A 25,097-nucleotide genomic window follows, 5' to 3' on the forward strand; every position below is an offset into this window, starting at 1 on the left:
ACGGGCTGCGCATCTACTGGTGAGGGACCAGCTCTATCGCACCGAAAGAGAGAACAAAACCAGGGAACGGCCTGTAACGCACGACCACAGCGACCGCGCTGCCCGATCGCCAAACGCCTTCGGCCCCTGGGCGCTCGCCAAGCAGAACCTGGGCAGGGGACGGAGCCTCGGCGACGCCTCACAGCCCCCAACGGCCGCCGCCGCCTCACAGCCCCCAACGGCCACCGCAGAGGGCGCCCGCGCGCCCCTCCCCGGCGGGCCCTCCCCTCCCCGCACTACAACTCCCATGATGCCTGGCGGCGTAGCTGCGCCCGGCGGGCTCGCACAGCCTGCTGGGAGGCCGCGCCGTGCGCGCGGGGGCCGGCGCCAATGGCGGCAGGCGGAGGGGGCGGCTGACGGTGAGAGCCGTTGCCCCGTCGCGCCCATTCATCGCCGACGCCTTCCGCGGCACCTCGCCCTCCCCCCTCGCCGCTATGGAAGCGCTGATCCCCGTCATTAACAAGCTGCAGGATGTTTTCAACACGGTGGGGGCCGACATCATCCAGCTGCCGCAGATCGTGGTGGTGGGCACGCAGGTGAGCGTGAGGCGAGGGCCGGGCCGGGCCGGTGGTGGGCCAGAGCGGGAGGCGCGGGCCTTTACCGCCCTGAGGGCAAAGTCGAGGCGTCTCATCGCGCCGACGGTGCCGCCTGGCCCGCGGTCGCCTCCGCCAAGGGCACGGCGGGGGGGGGGGACGGGACGCGGGGCGGCCGAGGGCGGCCGGGGCGGGCGGACGCCCGCCCCGGCCGCCCTCGGCCGCCCCGCGTCGTTTTCCCCCCCCCCCCCCGGCTCCTCCCGTGGCCCCACGTCGGCCCCTCACACCGGGGCTGTGGGTGGCAACCGTGGGCCCGCTGCCCGGCCCTGTGCTTCAGCGTGACCGCCATCGCCGGTCGGGTTGGCTTCCCCTCTCTTTGACTACCGCCGCGAATAAAAGGGATGTATGTGGTAGCGGAACGGCGTCTTGGAGGCGTGGAGCGTTTTGCCTCGCTGCGAGTTCTCCTGCCGGTTTGGACCTCTTTGTCTTGGCGGAGGGAAGGTGAGGGGCGAAGGCAGCCTTTGTCGGCTGTAGCAGTCGCAACGTGCGTGTCTCAGGCCGATAATGTTGCCGCTGGGCTCGAAGATAGAGCTCGGAGCCTTTCAGATCCCTTCAGATGGGACGCCGTTCTTCAGCACAACTTCTGGCAGCAGAACATGAGTGACCAGAACTGCAGCAGTCTTAAGGGTAGTGAAAATGAAACGTTAAAGGCAACTAAAACTTTGAAGTTAATGGATCTCTCTGGTTTTGTTTCTGTGAAATTAACAGTGTGTGTTGAGTGTGTGGTGTTACTTGATAATAGCATGCCTACCTGAGACAGCAATACCAAGGACTCTGCAGTCCGGGATTTCATTATACGCCTTAAAACACGATCTCTACGTTTAAAGCTTGCGCACTGCTGAAGCATGGAATAGGTTTGCTCAAAGGCAACTACAGTGTCGAACTGGCTGAGAGGCAGCCGGCTGTCATTGTTTTGCCCATATAAATCAGATAGATTAATTGACTTTATATCAGCCATTTTATAAAATTGATCTAAAACACTTGAATTGGGTGGGAGAGATTTTGCACTGGTAAGCTATATTAGGCACTTTTGTAGATGACGGGAGTCCACCGCTTTATGAAGACATTTAATCTCCTTTACATTAAAAATCATATAAGCAAGCTGGGTATTTCCCCCTCTCCCCCGTTTTGTTTTAGTTTAGTTCTGCAACAGAAAGTGCAAGGCAGAGGTGTGGCGTTTTTCTGTGTAAAATCAGTATTTTTTTCAGTTTCATTTTATGAAATGCATTGAAGTGGCATTTTTAATTATCGTCCTTTTAAACAACTTTGTCCTGGTTAACTTTTCATAAGTGTGTACAGGAGATACTGAGAGTTAAGACAGTATTGACATGCATTTGACTCAATAGTCTGTCCATCAGTATTAATATCCATTCAGTGCGGTATTCAGTATATTCATAAAAACCCTTGAATTAGCGTGATATTTCCTAGCATGCCAAAACAAAGTCCTTTACAGACTTAAGGAAAATATATAGCAAAATGTCTAGCAAGCTGTATCTTGTTTTTTTTGTTTTGTTTTTAGTCAGGGTTGTTGGAAGGAATAATTGTCTTTACTGACACGGTAATTCCATAGATGGTTATTTTATGCAATTAGTTTTAAAATAATTTAAATAAAATTTCATTATTCATTTGAAGTTAGTTTATTGTAGACCAGATTTCTGGAGACATCTCAAATATGGCCTCAGATCTGATAGTTTTGCTGCTGGTAGCTTGCTTCCGTGGTTTTTTGAAACGTGCTTTGAAATAATCTTGTTTCTTGAGATATTTTTGGTTAAGTGCTATGTGGCCTTTAAGTTTGTTCACACGGTTTTGTTTGTAGCCTGCTGGCATATGAAGTCTTTACTTTTTCTTCTTTGAATAATATTCACAAATGATTTTGAAATTTGCACCTCCATTTTTCTCTCTAGGCAGCAAATGCTACCGGTTAAGATTTCTGTAACTCTCTGTTAATTGATTTATGCTTCTTTTTTTTTTCCTTCCGGTTTGCTTGTTGCTTTTCTGAAATGACCTTTCTATATATTCAGCAAGGAAAAGAAAAATGCTTTTTAAAGTAATTTTTGCTATTTATTTTTCTCATCTGTCTTCTGTATTTCTTCTCTACCCTTTTATTGTTTTGTGCTTGTGCCTTTCTTCAGTTCTGATTTATTTCTACTTCTGTGCATCAAGTTAATTCTTTCTTTTCTGAAGCATGTAGAACTAGAAACTGCTTATAATCCTTAATTTAGCTTTGAATGTTCTCTGTTTCCCATGTCCCCTTTGGCCCCCTCCGTTGTTTTGGGATTCATTTCCTACCAACCTTGTGTTCTGAGCAATTGAAGTGTCTCAATTTTTCCTCTTTCTAGATGGATTTTGGTACTAATTACAAAATATTTCTCAGTAAATTTTACACATTTAGATGGCCTCTTGCACTTCTAGTGGTGTTCCTGTGACTCTGTCATACGAGAATTCCTTCTCATTCTCTACATAAATACTGTGTAAGTTATTTCTGTGTCCTAGTACAGGGTCTATTCGGAAAATTGAAGGCTGTCCTGCTGGTAGAACTTGGAGCACACCCTCAGACTGCCAGCATTTCATCACTATTTCAGGGTTTTTTTTGCCATTCCCAGATATGTGTTCTATTTTTTTTCTCCCCAATTCAGTATTTCAGTTCCATTTTTAGAAGTGTATTACTGAAGTGCAAAAAAATGTCCAGGCTGGGAATACTCTATAAACTGTATTTGTTCAATAATACTGTAATACCCAACCTTCTGATGAATTTTATACAAAGGCTTTGTGATCCGTACTTGTAAGGGTTAACAAGGTGGTATTGAAGTGCCTCAACCAAACACATTAAAACTATAGTAAAAGGAGGCAAGGGGAAGAAAAGAAATTTGGTTAGTTATGGCCTTTTGTATGTTATGGGCACATAGATGCTATCACAAAAATGAAATGTCTGCACTATGGCAGTGGGCATGAATTTTAGAATAAATTTTAAAAAAACAACAAACAGCAAAATCTTTGCCAAAGGATATGTAAAAATGAATTGCCTTTATTTTTTTCAGGTCATTAATTCTTGGAATCTGTTTTGGGTTTTTAGAAGTCATTGACCTAGCTATATACAAACTTTAGTGTCAGTTTTGTAGCAAAGTTCTTCCAATACTGACATTATAAAAACAAGTTGTGGGCTTTATTTGTACTTGGTAGTGTTGATTCTAGTAGAGACATCATGGTGAAATTGATCTAGCAACTAATGTAATTCACAATGAGATTTTTAAATGACCTTTCAGGCGTACGTTTATATAGTACTTTTGCTCAGTCTTCTGTTAATGCTATTTTGGGATTTTAAATGGGAAGTTGTTAATTACAATATTTAACATAGACTGTTCTGTTGGATGTTTCCATCTGAAAGAGCTTTTTTGCTAGCCTCTGTGAGTGGCTCACAGATGAGCGATACATTTATTTATCTTTTTGCTGTTTGGAATAAGTATCATGTTTGATATTTCAACACTTAAGCCAATTTTTGTTGCCAAGGGGGAAGGTTTCTTGATCTGAGATAACAGATAGCCTGAGCATTTGAATATGTATAACTATATATTCTGTTAGGCTAAACAATTAGGACGGTAATTTGCCTGTTAAGAAGCTGACAGCAGTGGGAAACTAATGTACGGTCCTGGCTACTGGGATGAGGAGAGGAATCCAGTGGATGCTCTATCAAAGCATCTGGTTTGAGAGAGACTGGCATTGTGGTCTTAAACTTCAGATGCTCTACAGAGCTTCTGTGACCTTTCCCTGTCAGGGAAGGTCAGGGGAACAGAAATTTAAGCCACTTCAGTTTATTCATTTTATTCAATGTATCCTACATTGTGTTGGCAAAAAGCCAGTTTTGGGTGAAGGAAACTCCAGCTTATACCAAGCAACTAGGAAAACTCCATGCCAAGCTTAACTCAGGAATGTCTTCCTCCCTCCACTCTTTTTTTTTTTTTTTTTTTTTTTTTATTTGGTCCAGGGATCTTTCCTGTGTTTTCAAGCAGGTGCAAAAAGGCATTTGTATCTACACTTGTAAAAGGGGATGTAACTAGAGCATAGCTTCAGTGCTGGCTGGGGAGAGCTTGGTTTTTCTCCCAAATGTTTTGCAAACTTACTTCCTGGTTTGGTTTTTTTGTTTGCTTTGATACCTGACGTTCACTGTATCTGGTTTTGGGTGCAACTGTTTTCCTTTTTGCCATCCTTTTCTCCTGCCAAATCATGCCCTGACTCTTCTGGTGTCTGTTTCAGACAAGCACTAAAGCGAGGCTGACGTTAATTAGCTCTTTACATTTACCAGACATAATATAAATTTTGCTGCTAAAGTTATATAGTGCAAACAACATTTGCTGTTGTACTGTTTCTTTTCTCTGATGTGCCCTCTCAGTTTCTGAACAGCTATACTTTTTAGGTCCTGAAGGCTTTTATGACTGGAAGGATCGCATTTTCACTATGTCTATGTTAAGACTTTATATGAATTAAAATAAAATTATAGGTCTAATAACTGTAATCCTGCCTTTAATCTCTATAGATTTTTAATACGAAAGCAATATTAAACATCTTTTAAATGAAGATAGATTTCATTGTTTGCAAGTGCCCAGTTATTTTGGAAGAGTAGAGAGAATGCACAGTGGTAGAAGGATGTCAGTGAAGGTTTTTTTTTGTTTGTGGTTTGTTTTTTTTTTTTTTTTTTTTTATTCCCCTCACTAGTTTTGTATTCTTGCTGCCAGGGTCCTGTTCATCTTGTGATTGGCAATTGTTTTTCTTGGAAAACTTGTATTTTAATTTGAACGGATGGTTCTTGTATCTTGTCCGCAGGGGACAGTGCAAAGGAAACATCTTTTCAGGAATATTAAGAGGAAGAGTGTTACAGCAGACAGCCCTGGCGAATGTGTTTCAGAATCTGGAGAGAAAATGGCTGTGTAGTTTTTGGAAAAGATTTGTTCGTGTTGTAGCCAGAAGGTTGACTGGGTTTCTCTTTATTTATTTATTTTTTTAAAATCTCTGTTGATTATAACTTTTTTTTTAATTTGAAGATACAAATTGGCCTTGGTTTTGATTCATTTTACTGAAAAATAATGAATATAGTAGTACAAGCAAGGTCAGTCTTACATGGCTTTGAAATGTGGATCTTCAGATACTGCAGTTCCATGATCTAACTTAGAGAAATTCTGTACTCGTTGATTCTAATTACATGAGGTATTTTTTAAGTGAATTATTGGAGGACTTTGGGAATTGATGTATTGATAAAGAATATGTCTGCAAATCTTTTATCTATTTGCTGTTGGTTGGCATGTATCTACATTTAGATATGGTGTAAATACAGGATACCTGAAAAATTTTGACTAAGCTGTGCAAATTCTGGCTTTCCTTACTACTTGTACATAAACTGTCTGTTGTGGAGGGAGTTCCTTCCACTGGAAACTGTGGCTTCCAGTTTCTTCCTGACTGATTCAGGAAAGCTCTCTGCTCAAGGGAATGGGGAATGCCCTGCAGGAACAACAGTCTTGTAATCTGGACAAGATCTTTCAAAGATAAAGTGTATTTTGCAACAGCCATGAGTGCATTATGCTGGTTTCACTGCTTTCTCAAGTCGGGATCTGCCTGTTAGCTCTTCTGCATCTTTCTAGAAGTATAATTCTGTTTCAAAGAATGTCTTAAAGTAATTCATTGGGGCCGCTTATAACTTCAAAATTCTCTTCTGATTAGTAAGTACATTTTAAAATTTGTTGGCTGTTTAGAACCAGCCTTAGCTTGGGTTGTCTCTAGTTCACATAGGAAAATTTTGCCACAATACCTATTCTAACCAAAGCAGTTCCCTTGTGGAACTGCTCTGGAATTGCATGTGTGCTGACCTTTTATTTCAGAATAATTCATGTTTGCAAAACAAGGAAAGAAAAAAAATCTTGCTGCTCTTTGGTTATAACACGCTGAATTCTTCCAGGATAGCTACTGCAGAGAACTTCTTTTCAAAGCACCTATCTGGGTAATATTCCTATGGATGAGATCCCAGCAAAAATGCATTAGCTTGTATTTCCCAATAATAGAATTAAAATTTAGTAAACCATATATGTATATATTGCTAAAAGCATTGATATAGCCAGCAGGACTTTTATAATTCTTGTATCGCAGAAACTGCAAAATTGCCACCATTCTGCCTCAGGCATCAAAATAGATGCATTGCTTTTCGTAAGAGAATTCTTCAGGAATTATTATGTCTCCCTGAGAAATCTCTCCTACTTCGTAGTTCCTTACTGTCATTCTCAAATGTTATTGTTGTGCCACCACAAAAGTCATAGGGAATACAGATATCACTGCCTCTTCATTTTCTTGTGCTCTGCTGTAGTACATCTGTATTGTGTTGCAGGAGCTCTTGGCAGTTTTTTCCTATTTGATCAGATAATAAACATTTATCAGTTTGTCCTATCAAAAGCAATGAAGAAAGTTTACACCCCTTTCAGCCAATTTTCTTGTTGGAAGTTCCCCAGTAGTTTATTGGACATGTTTCCTTAAAGGTTTTTCCCACAGATGATTTCTTTTACATTGGCTTCACAAAGTGATTATAAAGTCTGAAGGTAGACAGAAGGAAGGCAGCAGATTCTTGTAAGACAACTTGAAATTTGTTGCAGCCGATACAAGTCCATTATCATTTTAATAATTCTTGAAATATGCAAAAACCAACAGTCTGAGCAAATGACTGTAAAAAATCTCACGGTTCTTGTGCATCAGTGAGACTCCAGGTGAGTCTTGTGTTTATTGCCTTCTTGCTGCATGGACGTCATAAGAATAAGAGCAGACTTTGGCTTATTTACTGAGCTAACTGGTGGTATCCAGTGAGCTATAGGACTGTGAAGCTCAAGAGACCTGGCATGCCTTTAAGGACAACCTCATTGGAGCACAAAACACTAGTCCATAGAAATGCTCAGGAAAGTGAGTAGACATGTGAGGAGAGCAGTGTGGAGGAAACTCACGACTGAGCATCAGCACAGAAGACTCATGCAGGAGGTAGAAGTGAGGACAAGCTTGCTCAAGGATATAAAAATACTGCCCGCATATGCGGAGATGGTATTAAGAAAGGCAACATTCCAGTAGAGTTGAAACGGGTAAGGGACATCAAATGCAACAAGAAGAACTTCCAGCACTGCATCAGCAGTTAAAGCAGAAAAAAGAGAAACGAGGGAAATACAGGCTTGCTGCTGACTGTGACAGGTAATTTGGTGACAGTGAATATAGACAAGGCTGAGGCGCTTGGTGCTATCTTTGCCTTGGTCTTCACCAGCAGGGTCTACTGGGCCTTTGTACCTATAGGTGGTGCTCAAAGTGGAAGGTACCTATCAATAGTGGAAGAGGATTTGGGTCAGGGTTCTCTTTTGGATATGGAGAAGGCATCTTTGCATGCTGTTGGGCATAGGGTGCAAGTCTTCTAAAATTAGGAATGCTAATGAGGACTTGGAAAAAGAATAAGAAAGCCAGTGAAGTAAATCTTTGGGATGAATGTGAATGGTTGTTCATAGTGTTACTTAAAAATTTTCAATACAGAGTCTCTTCCATTTGGCTTGTCAACAAATCTGAAGTGTTTTTGAAAGTAACATCTCCTGCTGTTAATGAAGCTGGACAGTTACAAAGTCATTCACTGCTGTCTGCTGCTTTGAATTCTTGAAAAATGTGGTTAGTAACACAGCAGGTTGCAAACCAGATTTTCTCATAAGAATTAGTGTAATGGATGGGAGCAAATGCCTTTTGATACTTAAGAACTGCACACAGTTGAAGTATGCAGGGACAAGTAAAGAAGAAATGAAGGATGGGGAGGCAGAAGCAAGATCATTAGGACTGTTAAACAGTAGAGATGCTGGCTTTTTGGAGTGGATCATGGTTCTTACAGATTTCAGCTTTTTAATTTGTGAGAGTAAGTACACCATCATTTCCCTATTATGCTGCCCTTCATCCTTGATTGTTTTAGATTAACCTGAAGATGATGTTGACAATGATGAAAATATAACCAGTAAGGAGGAAGTAAGAAAGCTGATAAGATTAACATCATGTATACTGTCAGTGTGTATTGAAACAAAATATTTAAGTCCCTGTGTGCATCATCTCATCTTAATACTTGTGGAAAAAATGGTTTTACCATCCATCAAACTCAGGTGCTTATCTGTGAAGCTGATGTCTAACAGAGCAGAATGCTCAACATTCAGCAATGGAAGTTTGACACAACGGTTAAAGCAGCAACAGACAGTAAGATGTTCCTGTATCTGCCCTTTTTTTCCTGAGCAATCTATATAAAGTTCCTCTAGATATCACTGCTTTTAGATATTTCAAATTAGGATCAGGTATTAGGGTCCAGAGGAAAACCTGACTGATCTGCTACAAAAGGTTAGAATTTGTTAATGCTTTTCTAGACCCGTCATTAAATGAGTTTATGGGTTTCAGTCCATGCTTAAAATCGTGATGAGCACAGTCCATGCTTAAAATTGTGATGAGCATTCCAATGAGATAACAAAGCAAGCATGATGCTGTTGCAGACTTACTCCTAAAAATTCTGTGGTACTTTTGGTCATCAGTATTGGTCTCTCTCTATGTCTGTTGTATGAAGGATGGGTTGAACTGAATTTGTATTCTGAACAGACCCATATCTTTCACTTCGCCCCACTGGCAGAAAAAGGTCATCTTTGTGTTTACTGCTTTCTTCACCACATTCCCAGACAATTCTTGGTAATAGACGTGTATGGGGCCCCGATTAAGGAGTGCGTCATTAGATACTGTATTATGTTTCAAGAACAGATTGCTTTAATAAGGGAATGTAATGCAATTTGAAACAAATTTCCTGATGCTTGGAGTACTGTAGTCTCTCATCTAATGTATGACTTCACATTTGCAAAGGATCCAGATAATTCGTTCTACATCCAAAGATAACTGTGGGAGTGGTGTAAGGCATAGTGTTTTAGTTCTATACGTAGGTTGGTGTGTGCCCATCTCAACTTCCTGCAATACCACTCTTTCGGAAAGACCAAACAATGAGCAGTAGCGTGCAGCAGTTTGTCCCATGGATTTTGATTTCCTGTCTTGATGAGGTTCTTGGTAAGGACTGGCTATTTATTACTGTCCCTCCTCTTCTTGGATTATATGTTCAGGAGAAGCCACTTCACCTAAGTGTCACCTCCAGCCCTTCAAGACTGAGTGATCATTCTAGCCGTGTGTAAGAAATCTTGCTGAAGAGGTGTTAAAGAGATTTTTAATAAATGAAACCTTGGTGGCTTTGTTCCACCCCCCCCACCCCCCCCGCCCAGTACAGCTGGTGAACCTTCACCATGTCTCATCTTTTTGAGCAGGCATTCCACTTGTTTTAAATTATGAAGTTTGTTAAGAAGTGGTTTGTTGTTTGTCATTCTGAAATTTATGTTTTTTCACATTCTGTAATATCAGTAATTCTTCAGAAGTATTCTACAATGGAAGCTCTCTCAGGGAGGCTTCCAGACCTGGTTCGTGCTTTGGCCAGATTGTGCTTCAGTTACTCTTTGGTAAGATTTCAGTGCCCAATGTCCTGTCATAAGCTCTTTGAATGGAAGGTGCCCAAAGTTGATTGGAGAAGGTCAGTTGAAGAAAATTATTCATTACTTTCTATGGGAGTCTTTTGAAGCAAAAAATCTTAATAAGGCTATCTTTCTGTTTCATGTGACCCTGTCCTTCTCCCTACTTTTTCTAGACAGTTGACCTCACTGCTGTCAAATTTAACTTAGATTTACTTTGAAAAATATACAAAATCTGCATTGGTTTGTTATTTACCTATTGAGACAAATGACATTGTTGATAAAACAGCATTTTTTTGTGCCATAAAGCGTAGTTATACAGTAAAGTGTTAGAAGAAAAGAAAGCTTTAATTTGTTGTCAATTGTTGAAGCTTTCTAGGGGTTTGGACTTGTTTTTTAATATTTATTATGTGTTTCTGCATACAAGTCCTATTTTAATAGGTTCAAATGCTCTCATATGATATGTTCCTGTCTTGTCTTACTGCACTCATAGAAATGTGCCGTCTGATAGTGTTGTGTTGCTTGATCTCTGCTGATGTGTTTCTCATTTTTAGAAAAGTCACCCAAGATGTCACTAAAGGTATGATATTTTAAAAGATATGCAACACTGCTTTTATTTCATTTTATGCTAGGTTATGTACTCATTTTATGATTTACTTAAAGTCTTGAATCTGTTCTTTCAGAACTGCTAAGCTGAACTGAGGTTGTATAGCAGTAATGCACATTCTAGCTGTCAGAAGCATCTGGTGGTGGTTTTGGGTTTGTGGGTTTTTTTGGTTTTCTTCTTAAGATAATTGCTTGGTAGTAGCATTAATATAGAAACATTTCCTAGCTGATGGCAATAATTGTCAGAGTAGGTTTTCTCATGGCATGCTCATGTTGACTTCCCAGCTGCAGAAAACTGGAAGAGTTTAATACAGTTCTATTAAAAAGCCAAAATCTTATCAGTCAGACTTTCAAAGTATTACACTGACATATCTGGGTCTGTTGTTTATTGTTAGTTTTAACATGGTAGTAGTCTTGAATCACTCTTAAAACCCATGTATTCACAGCTGCTTATTGGACCATGTAGCCCAATTCTGCGTTTTATACAGAGGTGCAATAGGACAACATTTTAAATGTAGACTCTCAAAGCAAATTTGTAATTCCACAGCTTTTAAGTACTTCACAATAGACAGATGTTTGCAGTCAATTCAGTTGTAAATACTTATAAATATATATATACACACACACAGATTGGGAGAGAGTATAAAACAATGGGGTTTTTAATATATTTAGAGTATAAAACAATGTCTGCACTTATGGAGCTTGTATAAGACACTATACACACACAAACACACACACACCCCAAACCTGAAAGGAATATAAGATTGTAATAGCTTAATGTACTCAAGTGTACATAGTTAATATCTTTTCATATAATGCTCCTGTTAGTATTAACATGAGCTGGCCATGTTAATACTAACAGAATGTTAAATTCCTTAGTCTACAGAGTGAAGTGTTACTGCAAGATGTAGAAGACATAGAATTTGCTTCTGAGCATTATAGAGAAAAATAATTTTTTCTTTTCCAAAACTGTTTCTGGAGAGATTAATATTTGGGGTGGAAAATGTTAAATAGGATATTAATTTTTCTAAGTCTATCAGATGCTCCTTTAGGCACTGAATAGCAGAGGACAGAATAGGGCACTGTTTGCAGGAGTGATGAAAGCAAGCTAAAACTAAAATATTACAGCATTTTGATGTTTAAGAAAATCATGTAGCTGTATTCCAATTTTCAGAGCAGTGGAAAGAGTTCTGTGTTGGAAAGTCTTGTGGGGAGGGATCTGCTCCCACGAGGTACTGGAGTTGTCACCCGGAGACCCCTTATTCTGCAGCTGGTGCATGTTTCCCCAGAGGATGGTCGGAAAACAGCTGGAGATGAAAATGGTAAGTGTGATCCAAGAGTGTGTTTTGCCTTGTAGGAAAGAGACTTCTAATCTTTCTTGTTCATTTGACTGAAAAATCAGTTGTAATCTTAAAACTCGCGTGTGCTTTTTAAAATTTACTTGGAAGAAAACGCAGCTGTTATCACATCTGTTCTGTCCATCTAGCAAATGTCATGAAGTCAAAATCTTTTGGATATTCAAAATATCTTTACTGTTTTAAGTTTCCCTGTTTGTTCTTAGGAAATGCTTTTGAGAAAAGCAGGCCAAAGAAAGCATTTCACTTAGGATGATGATTATCTGGAGTACAGAAAACATGATTTTCTTGTTTGTGCTTTTCTTCCCCTCCTCTTTTGCTGTATAAATAAGGTTTTGCCTTGAGAGGATGAGTATGTTACAGAGAAATGAAAACAAACTTGCAGTAGATGCAAACAATTTAATGGGCATATTCTGTAGCTTACAGATGCTGCCTTACTGGGCTGCACTGAGAGGTTCCAAGCACATCAAAAGCAACTCTTTAAATGTTCTGAAGCTGTATAGTTTAAAGCTTGTGTCTTGTGTATTGTTTCTATATTATCCTTCAGCAGATCAAGAAAGTAATTTCAGTTGTCCCTTGGGAGTTTAAACGTTCATTCTATACTAACTAGTGCTCTTGATCTTAGTGGCATAGCCACCTTCTGATCATAAGATAAATCTTAGCTTTTTGATGTAGACAGTAAAAAGTACACAGGCTTTTGATGGTGTGATAAACTTGGGGCTATAACTATTAATTCTCATTGTGTTCAGTCTTTTTGGAATTTATTAGCAATAGTAAGTCAAGGTATCAAAAAAGTTCCTCACAGTATTCGTTTTCATGTAATATTTGTAGCCTTTGGTTTCTGAAGAACAGTTACTAATATTGTGCGGTTTGAAAGGTTTAAGCTCCAATTTTCATTACTGCTGCAAGCAGAGAGCACAATTTGGGTTCATAACAATTAAGAACTTTTAGTGTGCGATCTAGGGTGTGCTGGATTGTGAGAGGTTGTAGGACAATTCAGGTTGGAAATGATCTCGGGAGGTCCCTAGTCCAACCTCCTCCTCAAAAAAGGGCTGACTATGAACACAAGACCAGGTTGCTTGGGGCTTTATCCAGTTGGGTCTTGAAAACGTCCAAGGGTGGAGAACTGTGAGAGTCTCTGGGCAACCTCTTAGAAGTGGCACATTTGATCTCTTTAAGTGTGGTTTTATGTTACTTACATTGTGTAGTGTATAGTTTCTGGTACTTTTCAGAATGCCTTGATTCTGAGTTGTGGGATAAAATGTGATTTTGTTTTGCTCTGCAACTTCACAGGTATAAAAGATGGTTTTGGGTCAGGGCAGAGCCTTTCTGTTGTGGGTTGCATTTGATCTGGGGATTCAGATTTTAAATTTAAAATGGGATAATGATATTATTGCATAAGGATGTTGGGCTAAATTAGTATTTATAAGGCCCATTTAGATCTTTGGGGGGGAATCAATATGTAAGATGTACATGTTATAATCTCTTCTTGATGTTCCTTAGAGAGACGTGGGCTTTTTTGGTAAGAACAGACAAGCCTTTATGACTTACCAGTTGTGTTTGAAATGCCTCTCTTCTACCTCCAAAATTCAGGCAAATTGCAGTCTGGTTTTGTCACTGATCTTGTTTACCATACGTATAGATTGTGGTGTTACATCTGAGAAGATGGGATCAAGTAGCTTGGAAGGAAAAAAGATGGCAACCTCTTATCCTGGCTATGCTGTCTGACATTGTAATAAGTAACTATACTATTACAGGTCATATTTTTGTTTGTTATGAGTTGGATGTTGAGGTAGGGTTGGATATGTGTTTGGGATTTCCCAGAGGTAAATCTATCCGTAGTCTTGCAGAAAAGGATTTTCTCCAGATGAGGGGTTTCTTCTTTATAAGTTGAATATTGGACAAGAGAATATCAGTCTCGGCATGCTGCTTTCTGAGTGTGCTGGTAATGAACTCTCTGTGTTCACAGATACTTTTATGCAACTGCCTCTTTGTTTTGTGGTTTGTTTTGTGATTTGTTACCTTTACCCATCCTAATGCTTGGTCTACATATGTACTAGTGTTATATATTGCCTTGTCTTTATGACTATGAAGGAAAAAATTGTGTCTCTCCAACAGCTTAATTTTGATATCTTCTGATGCATGTGAGCTGCCAAAGAGTATCAGTTCATATCAGTTTATATCAGTTTAGGGAGTTTGGGGGTTTTCTGGATTTTTTGGATTTTTTTTTTTTAATTTTTTATTTTATTCTTGGGAGCACGTTGTGAAAGACTGTTGAGAAAGAATTGCAGCCAGACACTTGAACTAACTTCTGATTTTCTGACATGAAACTTTAAAGATCATCTCTCCTGTTCCTCAAAGTCACTGATGAGCTATGCGATACCCTTGTACTGTGGTTACTGCAATAATTCAAGGTAATCAAAACCAGCAGAGAGATTAATTTTCCATTAAATAAGAAATGCTGTGTTTTCATGACATGGTATCTCATACTGGTACATATATTCTTCAGAGGTGTATAGTTTGGTGTGAAGGAAATGTTCTCATTATGCTTTTGTTGTTTATTGTTAGCCTCTAGTGGCTACATGGGACATATAGTAGCACATATGGTATGTTTTGATGTGGTGATACCACACTGTGGGGTTCTCTTATCAAATTGCAAGAGAAGAGGTGTTTACAAGAGAACTGGGCCTGGACTCGTGAATTATTAAATTGGTCTTGTAGCTAAGACCTATTCTGGTAGTTTATCCATTTGTTAGGAAATGGAGAAGAGGAGGAAATGTATGAATGGTCAATTAGTAAATGTTTATAGGTTCTTCGTCCAGAATAGGAACCTGAACATTGTTCTGAACAGATAGAATTGATAAGGAACACAGGAATAATTAATACAGATCAGTTGCTTGCTAAATCAACACTGTTTTGTCAGCTTTTTGTGCTCTACTTCAGATAGGAATCTCTTACCCCTAGCTCCCAAACAGTGTGGACTGCTTGATTGTACTTTGCTTTGTAGGAGCACAAGAGAAAAAGAGCTTTCACTCAAAAGAGCTTGCCATCTAGTTAGCGTCAAGGGTGGAAAAAATGGTACAACATACAGAAGGGACTGGAAGATGTGCACATGTTTTTTTCACAAGTTGGATTTTTTTTTTATTACTTATTTTATTTAAACAGCTAGGAAAGGATGAGGTGATGGAGGCGGGGGGGAAGAGAGTTCAGATGGTAGTCTACTGGGTCCAAGAGCTGTGAAGGTAAGGGAACTAGAAAGCTAGGAAAACAGGTAAGATTCTTCATGCTTTGCTGATTTTTATCCTTTTTAGTATTTGGGAAGGTCTTGTTGCCTGGCTGCGAGAAATCCTCTGTGTTGGTAGTCTTTTATGACTGAACAACTTCTTTGTGTTTCCATTGTCTATGAAGAACACTTCTGTTGCTTTATGAAGACAGAAGAGATACATGAATGACTGAAGTCAGTTAGCAATGTACTGTATTTGAACTTCTTAAAGGAGCATTGCAGTATAGGGGTTAACAGTCCTGAGAAAAATAACATAATCATGTCTAGTTTCCCAGTATATCAGTTAAAGTTTTCAGGTCTCACTCCAAGATATGAAAAGCTAGAAAAGCAAGCAGACTGTTGCTTTATTCAGGAGATGTTTTTTTGAAAGGCAGGGTCTGTTTATTCTTAATAGCTGCTGTTTTAATAATTTCTTACAATCTGTAATAATTTTATAATGACCAAAATGTCATTTGTACACACTTTTATCTAGCATAGAATCTTGAGTATAATCAGGAGATTAATTCACCTGGAAGTTTTGTCTGAAAAGCTTCCAGAAAGTAACATAACCAGGGGAAGACTGATTTACCAGTGAAACTAGTGATAAAAAAAATGTTCTACATGTAAACCAGAACATTGGGTTGTTGAATGTAGGCTAATTAAAATATTTTCTCCTTGTCTTGATTGTCCTTGCATTTTGAGTAATGCAAATCCCTTCTCCTTTTCTAAAATCTCCTTTGCATTCAATTAGAGCTATTGGGAATTTTTTCTCAAGTATTAAAGGAGTGTCAGTACAGACTTCCTCTGAAGAGTGGGGCAAGAGTTTCCCTGCTGTGTAAAATGAAACTTCTAAAAGCTTATACTTGGACCAGATGAGATTTTCTGTACATATCAGGAGCCTGCATTTATTCCTTAACTTTTTTCTTTTTTTTTTTTTTTTCATGTGCACCAAGACTGAGGTTAGGACTAAGCCACTTATCATGGCCTCAATCTTCTCTTGTGTTACATATAGCAAAGAAAACTTGTAGCTTGTTAAAGCTTAAAAAATTTTCAGTCTCCTTTGATCCGTAGATGTTAACAAGTTAAAATGCAATGCCTCTGACTAGAATGCATCTTTTTTAATATGTATTTTAAAAAGTTAATAGATTATACTAAACCAAGACACTTCTTTATACATAGAACTAAGCCTAGTACCTAGCTGGAAATTCCTATGCCAGCACAAACTCAGTAATTTAAGGCTAAAACAGTGTGTGCTAGGAGGACATCATCTCCTTAGGAGGGACGTAACAGGAGAGTGCTTGTTCCATACCTTTCACATGTAATGGTGCAGTACCTTGCTGTATCTTTTTCTTCTTGGCTTTATGCCTGTGTTTACTTTCTTAGATTCAATTTTTAAGAGGGGAAGGATGAGCAATACAATCCTGAAGATACTGTAGTTTCTTCCTGTATGTGCATTTTGCTTTATTTCCTCTGAACTGTAAATAAACTAAAACTGTTTAATAACCTGGAATTAATAAGCCCTGTCATTTTGCAATTAATTTGGAGACTGGTATGTAATTTTGCTTCTTCACTAACCAAGACAAACAAAAGCTGCCTCTTAACAATGGTTTCTTCATAGCTCATGTGCCTGCAGAACAGTAAGGATAAAAGCAGTTGGTTTTAAAAATTTGTTATCTTAATGGATCCATTCAATCTAAATCAATGTATTTCCACTGATGATAAAAACTTTGACTTACCCACCTAAGCAAGACATTAAAATAACTCCCCAGATGTACTAGGCTTTCCAAACTGAATTGATTGTTGCTGTGCTACTTGCATTTTGTGCCAGACAGGCATGTGCCAAACGTCTTCACCGGTTTGTTTGATTCTTGCATTTCCATGATGCTGTACTAGCATCACATAAAAATAGAGAGTTGTAAGCTCATCAACCCTTCAATAAAAAGGTTGGGGTTTTTTTGTAGTGGGATTACCATAAATATTTTCAGAAAATTAAAAGTTGAGAAGGATGATAGCTAATGTTGTCTCTTCTCAAATCTGTCTCAGAACTGCCATAATGAGTTTTTTTAATTGAGCATTAGAAAGACTGATAGAAAACTTAAGATTTCTTTCCCATACAGTAATGTGATTTCCAGTGACATGAAAAATGTTTCCTTACTCTTTGTCATTCTTGCCATGAGTAAATGACGAAGAACATATTTTGCCAAAGAAGTTCAGCTTTGCAGAACCTGATGGTGCTCTTTTCTGTGCTCAGATAAAAATATTGTGAGCTGTTGGAATTAGATGAACAGCAATAATAGAGTCATCATCAAGTAAACTTTGTTGTATAGAGTATCTGATTAATATGCATCATTTATCAGTGTTTAGTTAAGGTCTTATTTCTGTGCCTATTGTTAATATGTTACACATTCTCATCAATAGTAGAATAGCATGAACATCTGTCTGCATGCATTTGTGATCTTTGTAATACAATCTGGTACTGAAAGTTAACAAAATGCTATATTAAATATGAATTAAAATTTTAAACATCATTCAATGCTGTTTCTCTTTAACTGCAGACCCTGCTACATGGAAAAATCCAAGACACCTTTCTAAAGGTTGCCTTTATCCACTTGCTTTTCCTCCCTCCACATAAAGTGCATGCTTATATACACTAAACCACATACATTTCATGCCACTTTATTGTTGATTACACTTTTACACTTTGGCTACTGTGTTGATTGATTATTTTGCTGTCTTGTGATCTGGTTGATTTTTAGTTTTCTGACCTTGTTGCGTTAGAATGAGATGATTTTTGCTTTTCTTCTGTGCCGTTGCCGCTTCATAGAATTTCCCGCACTTTTAATTCCCAAATCCTTTAAAAAAATCTCTATTGCTCAGTATCTTGAAATTCAACTTGAGTGGCAAAAATGTTTTGAAAGATGACATGATTATAGGTAATCAGTGTGTTTGCCAAATGGCCAAATTTCTTGTAGACTATTCTTCTAGAGCAGATTGCTGTATCAGGGATCAGAGAGGAAATGACCACAAACTAAAAATTTGAAATGGAACTTATGCCTAACACTAGGAAGCCTAGCTGTGGAAGTGTGAGTATTACGCAGCGTTACTCAAACTGCTGCCTGCACTACAAAACAGGAATTGACAAAACCTCCTTTGCTGTTTCTGGGACTGCTCTTGAATAGCCCCCAAGTTATTCCGGACATCGGTGGTGACTGACAAGAGTTAAGATGTTCGGTCCTTGGCAGATTTGGGAAGAGACATGTTCTCCTAAGACTTCATTGTTATGCAGAATTCTTACTTATTTTCTGTTTGCTTGGTTTTGGTTCTACAGTTTTTTCTAACTTTTTCTTTCAGCTGTAATTTGATCTTACTTGCATGGTAAAAGAAAAGATGCTAAAAGCTGGTATTTTTTTCAGATTTTTTAAGCTATTGCTAATAATTCTTTTGTTTTCTGTTGCAAGCTGATATTTAATGGACTAGACCATTTCTGAAATATGGTAGGATAGCTGATTGGCTCAGTCACAATTAAGAAGTTGGACCTTGTGTAAGGGAGCCAAATGAAAAAGAGTAATGAGATGCAGTGTTTAAATAGGCAGAATCATAAGCAGAATCATAAATTTGTATTGAGCTATCTACATCTAACAGTAGAAAGCAGACTAATTTTTCTGTTGCTGCTTGGGAAAAAAAAAAGCATTGTAGTTTTCAACAAACAGGTTCTTGGAAAAATGTCATTGTACATTTGCTTCCTCTTCCTCATGTATCAATTCTTTGTTTTCAGAGATAGATGCTGAAGAATGGGGTAAATTTCTTCACACCAAAAATAAGGTATGTTTACTCTGCTGATAGAGTAACAGTGTCATAAATATGCTGTCATATATATGCTTAGTTCTATATCTCTTCCCTTGACTTTCCCAAAAAGGAGATTATTCTACCTGCTATACTATATGCCAGAGTATTGAGGATTTTCTGTTTTGCTTTTTATGAGTAGAAAAATTCTGGAAACATTCTTTTAAACTCAAGACAAAGTTTTATCAATGGTTGTCTGTTGTGTGGGTTATTGATTCTGCCGAGTTATTTATCTTAATCCTTTTTGTGTTATTTTGTTGTGGGTTTTTTGGTGTGTGTGTATTGGAGAAATTAGAATGGAAATTGCAAAGAGAAGGAAGTATATAGTCACAAGTCATTTCAGTCCACTGAAGAATTGGCTACTTCAGAGGTTTATTAGAAAGCGCTGAAGAGGAGGGAAGAACCTAATGCTCATCAAGGGGGAGAAGCAGAAACTGAGATGACCTAGGACTTCTATAAGAGAGTCAAAGCTTAATTCTTTGCTTGAAGACAGTCATCTTTTTGTTGGCAGATGAATTATTTAAGTGCTTATTACTTTAAACTTATTTCCTCACCTTCTAGGCAGTGCTAGAAATTGAAGGATATGTAGAGAGGAATGCAGAGGGAACCTGTGCAAGGGTAGCTCTGTGCTAAGTTATTTTGGATTGATGGAAGGAGAATAGATTTGACAAGAGTGGAAATGTTTTGAAATGAAACTCTGTCCTTGTTGTTTGTCCCCTTTGAGATGAGAAGGGGTTCAAACTACATTTTGTTTATTAACTTCAAAGGATTGCAACTAGATTAGAAGTAGAATTAAGTGTTTGAAATTCTCTGTAGGTGAAAAATATTTCATACCTTGTCTGACATTGATGGGGTAGTAAGTGCTAATAACTGCCATCTCACAGTATTAATCAACAGATTAAATACCAAGATTCTGATTTCTGTAATTTTTAGCACTGATGATTGCTGTTAGCATTAGCTTAAGGGCTAATAGTTATTCTTATTTTTCCTCACCTTCTGTATACTTAGTTACAGAGTTTTTCACTATCTCTTGGAGAAGAGAGCATTGTTTTGTAATTAGGTAAGTGTATGCCGTCTTTGATTTTTAAACAATTTTTTTTTTTCGTGCTTCAGATCTATACGGATTTTGATGAAATTCGTCAGGAAATTGAAAATGAAACAGAGAGGATTTCAGGAAATAATAAGGTAAATGTTGCACTGTCCATCTTTGTCTTGCTATAGAGATTCTCTTCCTGCTTAAACCTTTCTTAAACGGTTTTGGCAGCTAGAAGTGAAAAGCATTGAACTATTCTAATGAAGAACACAGTAATGCTGCTTGCTATCTTAAGATTTTTTCACTGTGTTTGTGAGATAAATGACTTCAGCTAAAAGAAAATCAGAGAACTGCTGTTGCTTTACTTCAAAGCTTCTGTAGTAATAGTGAAAAAAATGAACTTTGAGTTAAACTTGTTTCCATTTGTCCACATACATGGCTTTAATTATAAAAGCAAGTATTCTATTCTTGCCTATCTATGTAATTGCTGAATATAAAAGCTTCTATGCTTATATTGAGGGGGGAAAACATGCCTGCTTCCAAAGACAAAGGAATTGGTGGACAGATGTGGCTGACTTTTTTTTTCCTCAGTTGTAAGGTGCATGATGAAAGAAAGTTTTTTTTTCTCATATGAAACTACAGCTTTTGGCTTTCTAAAGGGTGCGTTTACCAATCCAGTACAGTGATTAATTTTTATTATTAATATATTTCTAGGGGATCAGTCCTGAACCTATTCATCTTAAGATTTTTTCATCTAATGTTGTAAATCTGACTCTTGTGGATTTACCTGGAATGACAAAGGTAAGATGTGGAATGCTTTTTTTCTGATTCATTGTGAACAGTGTGTTTTGAAATGAGTGTATGTTCACTATTTGGCATTATTCTGTAGGTGGTTATATAATTTCGAGATGTCACCATCTTCTGGTGTAAGATCTGGTTTTCTGGTGCTGGTTTCTGATGACAAGATGACTTCTTTCCCTGCCTATGCACACGTACATACCCCACTCTGCCAGTTGTGCAGGTGGTTCTTGTATACCAAGTCTTTTTGACTACTGTATCAAATAATTTGAATTGATTCTTATTTCTAGAAGAGTGTTTTTGACTTCTATACCTTGCAAAGTCTTGGGTTTTTTCATGGTTTTTTTGTGAAGGGAGAAGGAAAGGGGTGGAAAACTTTATTTTATACCATGGTATAGGGTATGAACTTTCAATGAGTGGTCTCACACGGCATAAATATACCATTTTGAACAGTTCTATGTTGTTTTTTTCTCTAGGTGCCTGTGGGCGATCAGCCTAAGGACATTGAACTTCAAATAAGAGAGCTAATCCTTCAATTCATCAGCAACCCAAATTCAATTATTCTGGCAGTTACAGCTGCTAACACAGACATGGCCACTTCAGAAGCACTTAAAATTGCACGGGAGGTGGATCCAGATGGTAAGCAGCAAGAACAACTGGATCCTGTAATTCAACTTCTCTTTTAAAATTAAATCCTAAAATAATAATGAAGTCATTTGGGCGAAAAATAGTAAGAGAAACAAATGTCATTGCATTTCCTAGAAAATACAATTACTATATTTGCTTAAAGACTCTGCTGCAGTCTCTGCAACTCCGAGGATGCCGTGATGAATTAATATCTAATAGATTTCTGGCTTACGAACCAGGCCGGATAACTATTTTAGTAGTCATAGGAGCTGCTTCTGTTTCCAGAGCAGCAAAATAGCATTACAGAATGTTTTGTGATTTTTAGTATTTTACAGAGCTCTGTTACGATGACTTCATGCTTTATTGTCCAATGTTGTTTCTTTTAGTAGAGAAAATATGCCATCCTGCAGCTAGTAATTGACTGTCTAGCTGTTAGTTTAGTGACTTTTAATAAGAATAAAATTAATTAATATATGTTGTCAGTATCCATTTTGGTGCCCTGCATTTATGTGACAGAACTGACTGATTTGATTTACTCTAAAAAGAGGATTATCATTTTATATTTACCTAATGACTTTGAAACAGATCCGACGTTACTGGGTACCTGCTTCTTGTGTGTAGAAAGTCCTCTCAGTATCATTGACTAATTAATGGCACTGTGTTTTGAAAGGATATGGAAAAGTATACTCTAAACATAGGTATACTGAAATTAGGCTAAAATTTGGTGTTGGTATGCTTTACCCTCAATTTTTTCTTCCCATAGAGTGTGATATTTCTTGCTTGTTTTCAATTTTCACAAGTCTGCTTTGGCCTGTCCTTAAGCCTTTCTGTGTTCCACAGCCACGTAACCTTGAGGGAGAACCTCTTCTGGCAGTCTTTCAGTCAAATTGTCCTGGTTCAAGGCAGCAGACCCTTTCCTTTTAATGTACCCTTGTAAAAATGATCAGCTGTGACTTTTGGATCACTTCCCAAAATTCTAAACCTTAAAGATCTGAGTGGCAACTCATGTTGCAGGTTCTGTAGGATTAATGGTATGTAGTGAAAACTTGAAGTACTAAAGTAGGTAGACTCTCTGACTTGCATTATTCTGAAAGTTTCAGGACAGAAGAATCTACTGATTTCACTGAGGTACTGGTTTAGTTTTAGACTTGAGAAGTGTGTTATATTTTAAAGAAAAAGTTCTCACCGTGTTTTTTTCAGACCCAAGAGCCCAGGAATTATTAAGGTCCCATACAAGTCCTGTACATGTTAGCCTACCTGTTTAGATGTGCCATATTTACCTATTTAATGAATTTAGGTCAGTTTTTCCTCCACAGTGTCTAATATGAAGCTTAGTTTTAATTTGGAAAACATTCAGTCACATATTCAATAAAAATTAAATCCCCTAAAGCTTCTTCAGTGGATGGATTTCAAGCCATTCAGTCTTGGGGCTTTCAGTTATGCATTTGATGCACTATGCTTGGAAGTGGGCTTGTTGTCTCCATTAGCAGTTTCTCCAGTGGGTAGTGGTATTTCAAATATAGTTCCAAACAGATTGCCATTACATCTGATCCTACATATATGCTAGAAATATGTTCAGTCCACTCACACTTATGAGTTCCCTGCCTTGCCTTACTTAGTCTTCTTTGCAAGTGCTTAGTAACGCCTCTAACCTCATGCAAAAATGTTTGCTGTAATCAGTAATTACTATAATTTCAAACTGTATGGTGCCTAAACCTTTTTCTTTAACCAGATCTGTGTGGAGAGCAGTACCTGCCAAGTACTTTCTTATACTCCTGTTAATAAGGGGCTCCAGATTGACAAATACCACATGTTCTTGCGCTAGTCTTTGCTGGTTTGCAGTATTAAACTTCATGCAGCTGTCTGAGGAACTTTTTGAATGATGAGTTTTAGCTAGCTTGATCAAGACAAAACATCCCTGTGAGTGAGTTTTCCTTCTGGTAGGTCGAAGAACCCTTGCTGTTATCACAAAGCTGGATCTCATGGATGCTGGCACTGATGCTATGGATGTGCTCATGGGAAGAGTGATTCCAGTAAAACTTGGCATCATTGGAGTAGTAAACAGGTCTGTCTGGACACATTGATGCTATTTTTAAAACTGTGTTAATATGAAGTAATGCTTTTGGCTTTTTTAACCTTTAATATGGTTTTAAGAATGAGGTGACTTGATGCTGAAATAAACTTCTGAATAAGCAAGCGAGAAGCTTGTTACTCACTTTTCAAAAGCCTGTCTGTTTTTCTTCCACTCAACCAACTGCCAATCTAGAAAGGAGTAGGGACACTTCTAAAAGAACTTTAGTGTCACTTCTTTCCACTGTTTTCTAGCTTGAGCAATGCTGCTGGTCAGCTGTTCACATTAGCACTGATCCCATACAGATCTTGTATGTATTAGTGCTAACTGCATGTGGCTATAGTACTGTTCACGTTATTTTTTGCATTAGCTAGGTCAAATCTCATGTAGTTTTGATAAAAGTGTTGCTTAGTCTGTGAGCAGCTCCTACCCGTACTGATTTGTTGACTATGCTGCATGAACAACAAATAAAAACCTTTATTGTCTAAGGAAGATGAGTTATGTGTGTAAAGCAAAAACCAGCTGTTAGATGTCCTGTCCTTAAAAGCAGAAGTGTAAACTATTTTTACTTTGCATCTATTAACTAGTGTGTAACTCTGTCTTTTTTAACTTCAGGAGTCAGTTGGATATTAACAATAAGAAGAGTGTAGCCGATTCCATTCGTGATGAGTATGGTTTTCTTCAAAAGAAGTATCCTTCCCTAGCCAATCGAAACGGAACCAAGTATCTTGCTAGAACACTGAACAGGTATTACATATTATGTAAAATAAAATAAATGTGTGCTTTTATATTTAAGATATAAATTGGTGTGTTAGAAATATGCGTAAACATTTATTTTTACCTTTCCTTTTTCTTTTGATGCTGTACAGTGATACATTAAGGAAAACTCTGTTTGGTTCCAAATTCAGTTTCTGAATTTACCGTAATTTTCCTTTGGTGATTATTTTCTGTCTCTTCTCTGTTTTGATGGAGATGATAAAGCTGAAACTTTTCCTCCCTTCTAATGAGGCACTGTTTTCTATTTTTAGACTACTGATGCATCATATCAGGGATTGCTTGCCAGAACTGAAAACCAGAATCAATGTCTTAGCTGCTCAGTACCAGTCTCTGCTAAACAGCTATGGGGAACCTGTTGAGGACAAAAGTGCCACTTTATTGCAGCTTATTACCAAATTTGCCACAGAATATTGTAACACTATTGAAGGAACAGCAAAATACATAGAGACTTCGGAGCTGTAAGTAGCGAATGGTTTTTCTAGACTATTGACTGAACAGTTAGATTGAGTCGATCTTCAAGTGGCTCTTGCCAATGAAAGCCAGCAATAGTATTACACTAGAGCATA

General features: G+C 38.2%; 1 protein-coding gene across 5 annotated transcripts in view; it reads left to right on the top strand.

Moving 5' to 3' along the window:
* The first annotated feature begins 353 nt into the window (after positions 1–353).
* DNM1L (dynamin 1 like) overlaps positions 354–25,097 on the top strand; it is a 41,898-nt gene continuing 17,154 nt past the window's right edge. For 3 of the 5 annotated variants that reach the window (XM_049821556.1, XM_049821558.1, XM_049821560.1), the window contains exons 1-10: positions 354–575; positions 11,940–12,087; positions 17,938–17,976; positions 19,158–19,204; positions 20,339–20,410; positions 20,973–21,059; positions 21,533–21,695; positions 23,628–23,748; positions 24,370–24,501; positions 24,783–24,989. In XM_049821556.1, coding sequence (XP_049677513.1) covers positions 474–575; positions 11,940–12,087; positions 17,938–17,976; positions 19,158–19,204; positions 20,339–20,410; positions 20,973–21,059; positions 21,533–21,695; positions 23,628–23,748; positions 24,370–24,501; positions 24,783–24,989 — 1,118 coding nt within the window. In that variant the 5' untranslated portion in view covers positions 354–473. The remainder of the gene's footprint in view (positions 576–11,939; positions 12,088–17,937; positions 17,977–19,157; positions 19,205–20,338; positions 20,411–20,972; positions 21,060–21,532; positions 21,696–23,627; positions 23,749–24,369; positions 24,502–24,782; positions 24,990–25,097) is intronic. The other 2 variants (XM_049821557.1, XM_049821559.1) reach the window with 1 other exon arrangement.

The sequence above is a fragment of the Accipiter gentilis genome, chromosome 18 (assembly GCF_929443795.1).
Source record: "Accipiter gentilis chromosome 18, bAccGen1.1, whole genome shotgun sequence".
Lineage (NCBI taxonomy): Eukaryota > Metazoa > Chordata > Aves > Accipitriformes > Accipitridae > Astur > Astur gentilis.